The sequence below is a fragment of the Penicillium verrucosum genome (genome assembly GCF_028828655.1).
Source record: "Penicillium verrucosum strain IBT 35672 chromosome Unknown utg000001l_segment0_segment0, whole genome shotgun sequence".
NCBI lineage: Eukaryota > Fungi > Ascomycota > Eurotiomycetes > Eurotiales > Aspergillaceae > Penicillium > Penicillium verrucosum.
This window is the reverse complement of record NW_026643210.1, coordinates 7493300-7507681: the sequence shown is the minus strand read 5'-3', so window position 1 is coordinate 7507681 and position 14382 is coordinate 7493300. Positions and strand designations below refer to the sequence as shown.

The following is a 14382-nucleotide window of genomic DNA, read 5'->3' as shown; positions in this document are numbered from 1 at the left end:
ATGAATTTCTGGAGCATAGAGTAATATTGCCCTTCAACATCTTGAATACACAGAACTAAAGAGCTATATATATGTACATCATATTCACATGCTGACGTTCAGAGCAACTGTCACTGGAGGTCCGGCATTTGATTTTGCCAAGTATTACCTCTTTCATAACAATACCGAAATCAACAGGTAATTTAAGCGCGTTCATGGGTTCTGATTGGTTGTATTGAAATCCTGCACCAGATCGGGTTCCACGCATTACCGGATGACCTACACTATTAGTAAACCCCGCGGGGGGCAATTGCGCACGTGCAGGAACCAGGTCGATTGTATACAACATATCTTATTCTCTTTTGAAATTACCCAAGAACGTTGAATGCAAGTAGCTCCAATTGAGTCATTATTCTACTGCCACAGGCAAATTGATTCCGAGAAACCCCGCTCCAGACCTTCCATGGTTCTCGGCATCGTGCTCCGACCCGTTTTGTTCCGAGGCTGGGCTGGGTTTGGCTCTACCGAGGCTAAAAGGCTCTCAATATATCGCTCAGCTATGACGGTTGCTATATTCCAAAAGAAGGGATTGTCATGTCTGTTTGTAGCCGGGGGATAGGTTGGTTGGGGATGATTGCCTGTGACTGTATTCCAAGACCACATGACTTCTCGTATGCTTCGCAACTGGCCCGGCAGACTGGGGGTTGCCGTCGGAGAATTAAAGCCCGGGCCAGGTCTGTCCAAGTTCTATTCTTGGTGTGAGATCTATTTATCCCTGTATCAAGCATGCTAGTATTATCAAAGGATTCATGGTCTGCCTGGGGTCAAGAACGGACGGATCCAATATGCAAGATGTTTACAGATGGACTCAAGTAGAGCTATCATATGAAGCATATATCCTTGCCGATCATGCGTATTATTGACTATGATTTTCTGCATTGGCTTTTGAACTGCAGATGGTACAGCAGCTACAGGCGTTAGGTCTTGATCTATGGTTGCAGGCCAGGTGTTGAACCATCCCCGAACCAAAACGTCTCAGCCCAGGAGGTTCCCAACATCTGGTCATGGGATGCCGTGTTCATCGCCTACGGCACACCGTGTTCAGACAAAACCGGTTGCTAAACTGTTGAGATGCAATGGCACCGAGGGTAGACATATGGCTCCCCTCGTAAAGGAGCATCCAGCCAGCAGCCAACCCGCTTAAGATTAATGTATGTACAGGTATTTTATGTGCACGGAAGGATCTATCACGCCTGTGATTTCGCAAATCGGCTCTTACTTCGGATCCAGCTCCCATGCCGGAAGAATAGGTACCTATTATGAATGTCAGTACAACAGTGGACAGAACAGCTTATGTTGGGTTCTCTATCATCAGAGCTACATGCAACTGGAATAGTAGATTGGTAGGCCATAACGTAAGAGTAAATCAAGGACGTCAAAATCAGCACTTACGGGAAAGGGGTCATGACAAGGGTCAGAAATGCTAACAAGGAAGTTGCCCAGTTATATCCAAGGTTGTGATACACTGCATAACCGTTAGCCATAATCGTTACGTCTCAACTGTGTCCAGACAAGAACATAGCTGTCAAGCATTGAGGAAGAGCTACAGATCGGCCTGTTCAGAATACAACGCATCGACCCGCATTGGAAAGATGCACTGCATGGAAAGCACGGGCTTCCAATTCTTGTCGCGGCACGGAGACAGTACAGACAAACTTACTTTGCATTCCAAATAGTGGAAATATGCCTCCAAAGGATGAGCGAGTAAAGCTGTTCGCTGCCAGAGCGCTGGCGGAAAAAGTTGGATACGCATCGACTAGGAATGTGAAAATGCCCGAGTAGACTAGGATTGTCCTAAGAGTAACACAATCAATTAGCATAATACCAATGGATGGTCGTCCAGCCAGGTGAGATTGCAAGGTTGATCTTACCCTGCACCAAAAACAGCACTGCCAATGATAGGCGCAATCCAATGGACATTAGAGTAGATTGTCCAAGCAAAAATGAAAAGTCCTATAGTAACCAAGGGTCCTCCCAGGATCGCTATTCCGTCAAAGTTAGCCATTGTTTTCTTGGAACCTTGGCACCTGAACAATTTGTTGGCAAGTTTACCTGGGGGCAGTCGCCACTCCGGCTGGAAGTCATCGAGCATTTTTGTGGCTTTCTCATGGTTACGCTCCAGACGAACGTAATTTCGGCGCCAGATCGGATCGGACAAAATGGCTATAACCATTCCGACAAACAAACCAAGGAAACACAACCCACGCTGCCATATTACTAGTCCATAAACTTCTGAAAAGACTAGCTGGAAAGCACCAAAGAAGAGGTACAGAATACCCAACAGGATAGCCGAGAAAATGCAAAGGCATAGACACATTGGCTCCAATACTAAGAGCAGAACCGGTCTTTTCATGGAGAGCAGCACGGTCTGGATCACAGAACGCTGCAATTTTTCGATGGGAGCTTTCAATCGCTCGTCCCCGGTTTCCTGGCGCAGCTTCTCCGCTTTACGTCTTAAAAGTCTAGAGCATGTTAGCGTTGCAACCATTCCAGGATTTGGAGATACATACACTGGGTGATAGGTCTCCGGAACCAGGAATATTATAGAGGCGAGCATCACTCCCGCCCATATCAGGAGCACATAAAACGTCCAACGCCTGCGGTGGTATAAGCTTCAATCGATACCAGAATTCAATACGAAAACATACCATGTAGTAAATGCATTGATGAAGCCACCAACCAGAGGCCCGACTTCAGGTCCGACGAAAGGGCTCGCAGTGTAGAGCATCATAGGGAATGCAAGCTCATGGCGATCAAACATATCACCGACAGTACCTCCAGCAACACTCAGAAAGGCACTGCCTGACAGTCCACTGAAGAACCGAGCGATAATCATGGTCTGGGTATTCTTAGCTAATGCGCATGGAATGATCCAAACAAGGAAAAGGCTGAAGGAACAAATATAAATGTTTCTCCGGCCATAAAACTAAGCAAAAATCATGTCAGTAATTCAAATATCTCTCTACGGAACTTCTTTTTTTACCTCCGATAATGGGCTGAGAAATAGTGGTCCAATGCCTATAAGTAACCCGAAAAGAGTCAGTACAGTCCGGCCCGCGAAAGAACGATATCAGCACAAACCAAGACCCCAAATAAAGAAAGATAATCCGAGTGTCGCAACTTCTTGCGAACACCCAAATTCACTCATCAATTGGGCATATGTCGTAGTATAGATCGAAGAGGCACAGGTCCTACATGCAGTAGATCAGCATCTATGCGATATAGAGAAAGCAAGACGAAACCGGCAGTATACTCACACGCAAAGCGAACCCATTGAGACAATAATGACAACTAACCACCGTCGGGCTTTGCTCATATTGCGCGGATTCATAGGATCGTTCTCCTCCCAGCCCACAGTATATGCTTCATCCTCGTTTGCCACCGCGGCCTCGTCGACTTCGTGGCCGCCAATGCTGATGCCATCGTTCAATGACCAGCTGCGTTCCAAAGACCTGGACGTGACTGATTTGGACGCATTCGAGCGTTGTTTCTGGAGTGGTCCGCTGCCTTCATTGTGGAGACCCGGGGAGTTTATCGGGGCATAAGTTACGTCTTCGGACTTGGTGCGGTCGAATCCGTCGTCGCTCTTATCGCTAGAGTGTCTTTCGGGGCCAATATGGGCTTTTTCTTCGCCGGTGTCCGGCTGTGATGTGTCTGTACTTGACGAAGACATGGTCAATTGACATACGGTCAAACGTCAGACTTGCTCATCTAGTTTGTTTTGTTTTAGCGGTGAAGTCATAGAAAACAAAACGAACAGTCTGGAGCTCCCTGGGTATATGTATTGACCGGTGGATATCTGAGTCAGTATCTTGCAAAAGAAGGGGAAATGTTCTTTAGCGTCTAAAATGGAAATCGAAAGTCCGGCTGATCAATCAAGACGATCTCGGGGATAAACTAGTTCATGGGGTCCTAATTCCGGTTTCTCGAAGCCGACCTCGGGAGTGATGCCATATAGCTAATAATTAATAGCCAATTGGTAGCCGTAGGTATTGCCAAGTGTAATTTTATTAACATGGATAATTAGATCTAGTTTCTACCTACAACCTAGTTTCTACAACATACATTGTCTTTTAACTGGGGTATTTGGTTGTTATCAGGCGCCAAGAACGTGAACACGTGGGAACGTTGCACCATGTGGTAAAGAGCCACATAATTCTCCGATCTGACACGGTCTAGACAAAACTAAATATCTTTCGAGATAGAGATATGTTCAATTAAGCTAGAGCTAACACTACTACGCAACAGAATCAATTCATTAACGTCTTCCAAGGGACCAGGTGCCCAAACAAAAACCCCAACAGTAACCAAGGTCCTATGTCTCCAAGCAAGCCCTAAACTCCTGATAGTCATTCAATTGAACGCTATCCACAAAAGAAAACACCTGATCTCAAATTGAGATATTCCATCCCAAAGTTGAGCTGTACAAGAAGAGAAAGATGCGCCAATAGATCCCAGAAATTTTGGTCAAGAGGACACATCCTCTACAGAGCCTGGCTAAGCTGGCTCATGGCACCAGAAGCGTTCTCCTCGGCCCAAGAGCCCCAGAGTGCCTGCTTGCCAGCGATCTTGAGGGGACCACCAATGGATTCAGCGCCCTGGTCAACCTTAACAGCATCTTTCGTGGCCAGCACCAAGACTTCGAAGAACATCTTTGTGGCATCGGCCTTGCTAGACCGTTGCTCGGGAAGGAGATCTTGGAACAACACGCTCTTCTTCTGCTGGGTGGCTGAGCTACCAAGCTTCTCGCGGAGAATATGCACAGCGTGCTTGGTGCCCATTGAGACCGGCTCGGTATCCACAGGGTGCGCCATAGTATCGTCCAACTCGTCCATGGGTTGATTGTTGCCTTCGTCATCACTCAGATGCAAGACATGGTCTTCGTCATCTCCAGGGAATTCAATTTCAGGGCGCAGGTTCATAGTCGTATCGAGAGCAATACCCTCGTCGATCGGGACGATGGCTTCCTCGTCACCAAGCTCCAGGGCGGGAACGTCGACTGCAGCCACATCCATATCGGAAATGCCACTGTCGCGCTTGCGCTTCAGCTCACCGGCCTTCTTGACGGAATCCAAAGAGAGCATGCCGCGCAGCTCGGGTGCCCATCCGCGTCCACGGTCCTCCCCAAATACACTAGACACAAAGTTGCCATTCTGCTGACGGGTCATAAGGGTGAGCAGGACGGGGTCACGAGGCAAGAATGACGCAGGCTTCAAAATTGAAGAACGATCATTTTGCTGGTCCTTGATCTTAGAGCTGGAGATCGCGACTTCTTTGTCGAGTCCCATAAGCTTCTGGCGCTTAGTACGTTGACCCTGCTGGGCGCTAACAGCATCGGGGGTTGCAGATACATCTCGGTTGAATTCCTCCTCCAGTTGGTTCATTTGATCAGATCCAGCATCAGAAAGGGGGCTTTCAGATTCACGTTCGAATCGGTTGTCGGCAGCACGGGGCGTCTCGCCACCACCGCCAAAGTCGTCATCGTTATTGAAGTCCATGGGGGCATCTGGGAGTAGGTCATTCAAATTGTCGTGGACATCATCGCCAAGATCCATCTTGTCGAGAGCGTCATCATCTCCAAGGTCCAGTCCAAGATCGTCGTCGTCGTTGAATTTTCCGGCGTCATTGAAAAGATCCTCCTCCACGGGACGAGGCGCGGGAGCATCTCGACCAATTTCCATAGTCGGGTCATTTCCAAGGGGTAATTCGTCCTCACCCAGGTCAAGATCAACAAGGGAAGGGTCTTCAAGGCGTGCGGGTTCCTGAGAAACAGAGCGGCGGAAGCTACTGTCTGGGAGGAATTGGCTTCCAAAATCCATACCACCAGGGCGCTTCGTAGCAGGCTCCAGGTCGAGGGTTTGAGGGAAGAGCAGAGAGGTATCGAGGTTGGTGAAAAGATCAGATTCAGTGAGCACATCGGGAAGAGTAATGCCACCTGGAGCGACGACAGTCGAAGTCAAGTCATTGTTGTTTGTGAGACGGAAAGCCTGGTATATGATTAGACTGAACCAAATCACTACTAATTCAAAAGAGTGCGTACCATTTTAATTTTCATCAGAGCCTCGTTGCAATCGTCGAGGAGGTAGCGAGCCTTGCGGCTGTAAATTCGAACTACACCAAGCAACAACTGGCCACTCAGTCGCAGAGCCATAGGGGCCTGGCCCTGATCAACAATAGCATTGACACTGCTCTCGATATCCGACTGTAGGATATGCGACTTCGAAAGTTTGCGTTCGATATTAGCCGACAGCCAAACGCGAGCCAACGGCCCGGTTTTCGACAGGAGGGTCTCGGAATAGAACATGGTGTGTTTGTCGCAACAGGATACTTTATAGCAGCAAAATTTCTTTTACCAAATGGGAAGGACCCGCCCGGCGCGGGGGTGAGGTGCAGTTGGGCGACGCGCTGAAGCCGGGAAAACAATGACTTGTGCGAAGACTCGCACTCGGTAATTGTATGAAAGGATAGATATGTGACTAAAAGGATAAAAAGTTTATCACTCAATCGCGTAAATTCAAGACATCGAAGACGATGAAGATGGGAAGGGTATGTGCGCGGCGAGGGATATCTTGGAGTTGGCTGAGAAACCAAGGAGGAACGGAAGATGCGCGTCGGTGGGAATATCAGGTGGCAGCTGTGGCACAGGCGGATTTTTGCTGATGTAATTGAGGGGGCTGGGAATGTCGAGTCACGTGTATGGTACACAAAGGAATACCAGAGCAGTACGAAGTATGAAGGAAGTACCACAACAAAGAATTTTGTTGGCAAAAAAACTACATGGTCTAGGATCCAACTAATTACAGATGAAGTAATTGAGAGAATTTTCAGAAATATGTCTTAGAAAACCATGAAATTCTTGTATAAATCTTTGCTCTTATGGAGTACATAGTATACAGTAAAACCTGGTTATAACGATACCGGATATAACGATAACCTGGTTATAACGATCGGAATCCGGTGCTTGAATTACTCCGCCATACAAAAATCGTTAAAACCTGCTTTGTACGATTATCGTAAATTCACCCTCTCTCCCACGCAAAAAATCGTTATATCTAGGGATTTATACGTCATTTTCAAGCATTTCTGACCAATAAAATACCTCATTAGACAGTCACGTGACCTCCATCCGATCTCAGCCAATTAAAATTCCTCGCCGATCGATCCTAACCTCCTAGAAAGGAGACCTAGAAAGTGGCTGTACGAGAGCAGTTAATTAGTACGCTTAGTAGACATAAGAGGTTAATTGAAGTAAGAAAAGTAAAAGGGTAGAAGCAGAGCGAGATTAGGGGCTTTTTTATGGTCGAATTGGTATATAAACCAGAAATATATATTTAATATATGGCACCTTGATTTAACGAATACCTGGATATAACGATAATTTTCCCGTGTCTGAATTATATCGTTATAACCAGGTTCTACTGTACTCTGCCCTACACGTGATATATCGCGCTAGTCTAAATGTAGTATCCGGATAAACTCCCTACCCGGAATAGCTAGGCCACAACGGGTAAAGCATCATCATAGGACCTAGCCTCTTCCAAGTGGAATCGATGCTCTGAATGGACTTATTTTGCGATTTGGATTATAGCAAAAGGCTCACTCGAATGGGATTTTTGGTCTCAAGTCATCTGTTAGTCCCTTGTTTGTTGTCGACCGACTTGCGCCAACTCCGCAACTCTAGCCGTTAGTCTAGCCGCCCCCGTGTGAGGCTGCTGCCAGATCGCAACTAACGTGAATTGTCGAAGCATAGTCAATTCTTACCGAGACGGGATGAAAATTACTTTTCGAGATATTTAACGTCTTATTTTCTTGTCTGTCACAATTCATCCCCCAAAGCATGAGCAATGTCAAGGTCCGCAACACCTTCATTGCCTTCGCATAATGCATCGAACGCCGACTTTCTTCGGCCTCCCTCCACAACACATATGACCGGACCGCCAAATGCTCCGTCGTTGGTAAGTATACTTGCTTGATTGATGTACTACGTGTGCTATATCCTTTGCTCCACTTCTCGACCCCCTTAGTCAATGGAGTTTCTAACACATGGTCTTGTTTTCTTCTAGGCATCGACCTCAACATATTCGTGGCTCGAGCCTCATGAAACTGCCGAGCGACTACGGACCTCCCTTTTACACGGCCTGACCCCCGCTGAGGCAGAGATACGTTTGGCTAGAGATGGACCGAACGAGCTTCCCCACGATGAGCCAGAACCCCTCTGGCTGCGGTTCCTTAAACAATTCAAGGAGACGCTGATTCTCCTCCTCCTCGGCTCTGCTGGAATATCTTTCGTGATGGGCAACTATGATGATGCCATCAGCATTACTCTTGCGGTAACAATTGTTGTAACTGTTGGCTTTGTTCAAGAGTACCGGTCGGAGAAGTCGTTGGAAGCATTAAGCCGACTTGTACCCCATTATGCCCATTTGATCCGTGATCTTCCAACAGCCTCCTCCACGGCAATTGAGAATGTTGGTATGTCACCCGTGGGTTCATCTATGGAAATGGATGAAATTCGGAGCAAAAGTCCAGGTTCGGCGTCTGCCGCGGTCAAGGCTTCTTCAACTGTCCCCGCCAACGAACTTGTGCCCGGAGATTTGGTTCTTTTCACTACCGGAGACCGTATTCCCGCCGATATTCGAATCACCGCTGCAACAGATCTTAGCATTGATGAGTCGAACTTGACTGGAGAAAACGAGCCTGTAGCGAAGTACGCGGAAGCTCTGCGCACCGCATCTGGTGGGACCACTCCAATCCCAAAAGGAATAGAACCCCCTCGATCTCCGTTCTATGATGCACCGGCTACCGGTGCTGTTGGTGCTGATATTCGGTTGAACGAGCAGCACAACGTTGCCTTCATGGGTACACTAGTCCGCTCAGGCTACGGTCAGGGCATCGTTATCTCGACCGGCGCCAAGACGGAGTTTGGTAGTATTTCAGCTTCGCTACAAGAAATCGAGAGCCCTCGAACACCCTTGCAACTATCTATGGATCGTTTGGGCCAGGAGCTGAGTTATATCTCTTTCGGTGTCATTGGATTGATCGTAGTCATCGGTCTTATCCAAGGCCGTAAGATTCTCGAAATGTTCACAATCGGTGTCTCGCTCGCTGTCGCAGCCATCCCGGAAGGCTTGCCTATCATTGTCACTGTCACACTCGCTCTCGGCGTCCTGCGTATGGCTAAGAGGGGCGCAATCATGCGAAGACTCCCCAGCGTTGAAACTCTTGGCTCTGTCAATGTCGTCTGCTCGGACAAGACTGGAACTCTCACTCTCAACCACATGACAGTTACCAAAATGTGGCATTTCGACTGTCCAGAACCATTCGAGGTGCAAAGAGAAATGACCTCGGTGATTCCTTCTGGTCCTGCAGCGCAGACAATCCTTCGCGTTGGTAATATTGCAAACAACTCTCGTTTGTCACGGATGCACGCAAACTCGCCAGCCAGCGCATCTTCTGCGGCAGTACTTTCTTCGACCATCAACAGTGATTCGGCTGCTGCCAAAAGTCGATGGGTGGGTCAACCCACCGATGTGGCAATCTTGGATCTAATGGATACCCTGGGAGAAGATGATGTTCGCGATCGTATCTGCGCTCGTGTCCACGAGACCCCGTTCAGCTCCGAGCGTAAATGGATGGGTGTTGTTATCGGCGATTCTGGTGGTTCAAATGGAGGCCCCCATGTTGCCTATATCAAGGGTGCTCTCGAACAGGTCCTGGCGCGATCGGATACCTTTCTCACCAAGGATGGTCGGGAAGTAATTCTAGACGAACCCCGTCGCAAAATTATCCGGGAAGCGGCAGATAATATGGCGTCAGATGGTCTTAGGGTCCTCGCTTTTGCCAGTGGAGTTGTTCGTGATACTTCTAGAGGTGGCAGAGGATTTGGCAGTCGGTCATCCCCGAAAATCGTCCATGGTGATGATGACGAGCGATACAACGGCTTGGTCTTCGCAGGACTTGTAGGTATGAATGACCCGCCGCGTAAAGATGTTCACAAATCCATTCGACGCTTGATGACTGGTGGTGTCCGAATCATCATGATTACTGGCGACGCCGAGACAACAGCTGTGGCTATCGCGAAGAAGCTTGGGATGCCAGTCAGTGATTCCCCGCATTCACGTTCGGTCATCGGGGGTGATGAACTCGACCGCATGACTGCTGCCGAACTTTCCCAGGCGATCTCAACGGTCTCGATCTTTGCCCGTACGAGCCCAGACCACAAGATGAAGATTGTCACAGCACTTCAAGCCCGCGGAGATGTTGTTGCCATGACCGGTGATGGTGTCAACGATGCACCCGCTCTGAAGAAAGCCGACATAGGTATTTCCATGGGCAAGCTCGGCACCGACGTTGCCAAGGAGGCAGCAGACATGATTCTGACGGACGACAATTTCTCGACTATCTTGCAAGCAATTGAACAGGGCAAGGGTATCTTCTATAACATCCAGAACTTCATTACGTTCCAGCTTAGTACCAGCGTGGCTGCACTCAGTCTTGTACTGCTGAGCACCACTCTTGGCTTCAAGAATCCGCTGAATGCTATGCAGATCTTGTGGATCAGTGAGTACTCCAGCATCTGGTTCCGTCCCCTGTATTTCTCTAACAAGTATTACAGATATTCTCATGGATGGCCCGCCCGCCCAGTCCCTAGGTGTTGAGCCTGTCGACCCTACCATCATGAACCGCCCACCACGACCCAAGACAGCCCGTGTTCTGACAAAACCCCTGATCCAGCGCGTCCTCACTTCAGCCATGATCATCATGGTTGGTACGTTGTCAATCTACATCCACGAGATGGGCGATATCACCGACGGCAGCCCAGTCGAGAAGCGCTCCCGCGTCGTCACCGCGCACGACACCACCATGACATTTACCTGCTTTGTTCTATTTGACATGTTCAACGCATTGACCTGCCGCAGCGAGGGTAAGTCCGTCCTGCGCGGTGAAATGCCTCTGTTCGGAAACAAGATGTTCAATTACGCTGTTCTTGGCTCCTTGGCTGGCCAGGCCTGCGTGATCTACCTGCCCTTCCTGCAGCGTATCTTCCAGACCGAGGCTCTCGCCTTCGGGTCCTTGGTCAAGCTGGTCTTCATTGCCAGTTCGGTGTTCTGGGTAGATGAGGGCCGCAAGTATCTGCATGCGGTCCGTCGTCGGCGTGGTGTGGGCTCCGGTTATAGCGTCAATGTCTGATATACCGATACCACGAGTGTACGGTTTGGATTGCCTGTTACTATTTTAGAGGTGTCTATGGCATAGGCGTGTGTAGTTTATCATATTTGGATTGATATCCCCCATATACATAATAGAATTGTCGGTTGTCGGCATACATGTTATGTTTTCCCGTGTAGTCGGCCTCTCATCTTTCGGTGGTCCGTTTTGGTGGTTTTTGTAGATGTCTCGTCAGATGCTTTTCTCGTGTGATAAACCAAAATTATGTATACCCATCTTGCATAAATCACAACGTTAGGGTTACTCATCCTCCACTAACTTTGTGTACCAGTTCACTTGTTCTGAGTTCCGCGTACCGTAAGGTCCTGTCTCCCATACTGTGTGACCCTTTCCAAGAGGGGTTCAGGTTGCCTGCCAAGTCGATTTGGACCCAACTTGGTTCTTGGGATACCAGTTGCGGCAGCCACATAGAACGATCGTAGTATAAAACAAAGGAAGATAATCCTTACTTTAGTGGACCTATGCCTGTGGTTCTTCGCTTGAAATACTAGGGAACCTCTTTTCGAGAAACATTCCCAAATGGAGATGAATGAGGCTTCTTTCAGCCATCCGAGCCATTTCATAGTATTTTGTTCAATTGGGATAGGGTTTATTGATCGACGCGTTATCGACGCGTTCGTTTATTTATAAACTATAGAAGGTATGCGTAGAATATTAGGAATGTAGTAGACCATTTTCTGATATTCACTTGAAGCCACTTAGGGCTAATATGACAAGACGGCCTTTTATATGGTTATGCAGGCCATCATCTCCCCGTCCGCTTTCTCCGATTCTTTCTGCATACCTCATATATTAAGGTAAACTATCACCCGTGATCGAAGAAGAATTGAACCACGCAGGTGTGATTCCCTTGCCATGGAGCAAAAACTAGTATATGATATATATACTTTTCCAAAAGAAAAAAAAGTAGTGACCGACGCAGGGATCGAACCTGCAATCTCTTGATTCGTAGTCAAGCGCCTTGCCATTGGGCCAGCCGGCCATGCTGTTATGAGATTTTGGCTCAAATGTGCACTTTAAGCGAACCCGAATGTGGACCCGTTTTCGGACAGGCCCTATGCATCTCATTGGTGCATTCATTCTAGGTTACTTACCTATGTGTGTCGAAAAGTCGCACATTTTAAGCCTATTGCTGACTAGCTGGGAAGGGATTCAATAGCCTTCAGAAGGTGGAGGAGAAGATGTGTCAAAAAGGAACATAGTATATAAGGATTACTGAAAAGACATGAGAAGGCCGCATATACGGCGGACTAGTCTCATAATCGTTAATCCAAGTTTAGCATTCATTATTTAGTTATCATTGTAATAGTAGCGGTGCCCTGGGTTTTGTGTTTTGGTTTTGTGTAGAGGGTGTGGCTGGGGTTGGTGAGGATTGTAGCGTGTCTGTTGAAGCAATATATATGCTGTGCATGCTGTGCATATTTTTGGAATCCGGGCAATTCCCATAAGCGAGGTACAATAGGTTGTACATATACGGAATACATACTCCGTAGTATATAATCCAGCTACAGAGGGTCTACTCCATACTCAATGACGTGGGAAGTTTCCCAACTCGCAACGCTATAAATACGCCAAGTGCGAAATGTATGGAGAATTGTCTCGGCCCAGATGGAGGCTGATAGACCCCGGGAGTGGATCACCTAGCTGACACTGCAGAAAGTCACTGATAAGGGAAATAAGGTAATTTCGTCCTAGAACCTCGAGATAGAAGATCGACAGAAACAAGTACATATGACAATAGTCCCCCTTATACTCCCTAGTATAGAATTTGATCGAATATAATTTGAATAGCATCCAGTTTATATTGTACATGAACTCGGGAGATAGGGTTAAGACTCCGGCATCGGTGGTAAGGATCCGAACACGAAGAAAATTAAAGTGCAGAACGGATTCCTGCCGGACCCGGAAATCGGGAGAAAACGGAAAGCCAAGAGAAACCAAGCGGCGACAACTGGGGACCTTATCTGTCGCCAATCGTTGGCTCATTCCCACTTCGATACGCTAATACAAAAAGGGAAAGGCTTAGCTTACGGTCTGGACCCACTTAGTGCAAGTGGCAAGTTGGACTTTATCTGTAGCCAATCACATCCACTAGAATCCAGCGTCACTCGTCCAATTGCTGGTGGCGGATAGGAATTTTATGGAATTTGAAGCTCTGATATCCGCAAAGACAAGATAAGCTCCCTTGTTTCTCTTCCGATATCTCTAGAATATGGGATCCCGACTTCTATTCTCTCTAAGGTATGGAGTATATATGCTCCTAGGCAAAAGAAAGAGAGGGGGTAACTGCAGGATACTTATGATAAGCCTAGTTATCTATCTATTCGTATTTAGGAGTTCATCTCTGAAGAAGATATATATAAGAAGTAGACCCATGTTCCATGGAGGCTGTGGAATCTACTTCCCCGAAACCCCAGGAACTATTCCCCGGAGTTGAGTCATCTGGACAATGGTACAGAGTACATGGGATCATAATCTACATGTAATCTCCCAGTGTAAGAACAGGTAACTATATCTCTCAAATGGCCAAGACTTGAACTATTGGCAGGGGACCATACTTATCATCCCTTGCCACCCTATCTTGCGGTCATATACGCCGGGGATGACGAGGGTTATAGCAATATGTTATGTTAATTGATGTATACAGAAATCAAATGGAACCTTTATCTATATCCCAACCAGACCTGAAGACTTGAGAATTTGAAAATATGGAGAGAGAGAAAGAGAAAGAAAGTGTGTAGGATATAGTATTATCGGGATTATCCCATTGCTATTGTCACAATCTCTGACCCAACACCACGTTAACCACATTTTTTCATTTCTTTTTTTTTTTTCATTTCAAATCCGATTTCTCCCTTCAGCCGCGTCTTCCTACGAATATATCTATTTTTCTATTTTTTTTTTCTTAACGGGGAAATTGTTTCATACTCTTTTTTTTGACTTTTCTACTGTGTTAGATAGTTAAGGAGAATTTGCGTTGGAAGTGCACACTTTGAATTGCTTTTGCTTACCATTTGATTTGACCCACCAGTGTCGATCTGACTTATCTTTGGTTGTTTTTTTTTTTGGTTCAGAAGAAGTTCGGGTTTCCTTATTTTTTTTTATATTCGTGGC

The 14382-nt window shown here is 47.2% G+C and overlaps 3 protein-coding genes across 3 annotated transcripts; 1 reads left to right on the top strand and 2 right to left on the bottom strand.

The window, feature by feature from the left end:
• Positions 1–1226: 1226 nt before the first annotated feature.
• N7516_002780 (MFS transporter) lies at positions 1227–3712 on the bottom strand (the record flags this gene model as incomplete). The annotated part of the gene is made up of 10 exons (XM_057215500.1): positions 1227–1293; positions 1432–1504; positions 1700–1833; positions 1911–2022; positions 2092–2501; positions 2550–2636; positions 2688–2965; positions 3023–3057; positions 3121–3230; positions 3297–3712. 10 exons carry the CDS (start codon positions 3710–3712, stop codon positions 1227–1229), a joined length of 1722 nt encoding a protein of 573 aa, XP_057077383.1.
• An 811-nt stretch (positions 3713–4523) lies between these two features.
• N7516_002779 (kleisin alpha) lies at positions 4524–6343 on the bottom strand (the record flags this gene model as incomplete). Its single annotated transcript, XM_057215499.1, has 2 exons — positions 4524–6026; positions 6080–6343. 2 exons carry the CDS (start codon positions 6341–6343, stop codon positions 4524–4526), a joined length of 1767 nt encoding a protein of 588 aa, XP_057077382.1.
• Positions 6344–7883: 1540 nt separating this feature from the next.
• pmr1 (Ca(2+)/Mn(2+)-transporting P-type ATPase PMR1) lies at positions 7884–11229 on the top strand (the record flags this gene model as incomplete). Its single annotated transcript, XM_057215498.1, has 3 exons — positions 7884–7994; positions 8103–10599; positions 10655–11229. 3 exons carry the CDS (start codon positions 7884–7886, stop codon positions 11227–11229), a joined length of 3183 nt encoding a protein of 1060 aa, XP_057077381.1.
• Positions 11230–14382: the final 3153 nt, after the last annotated feature.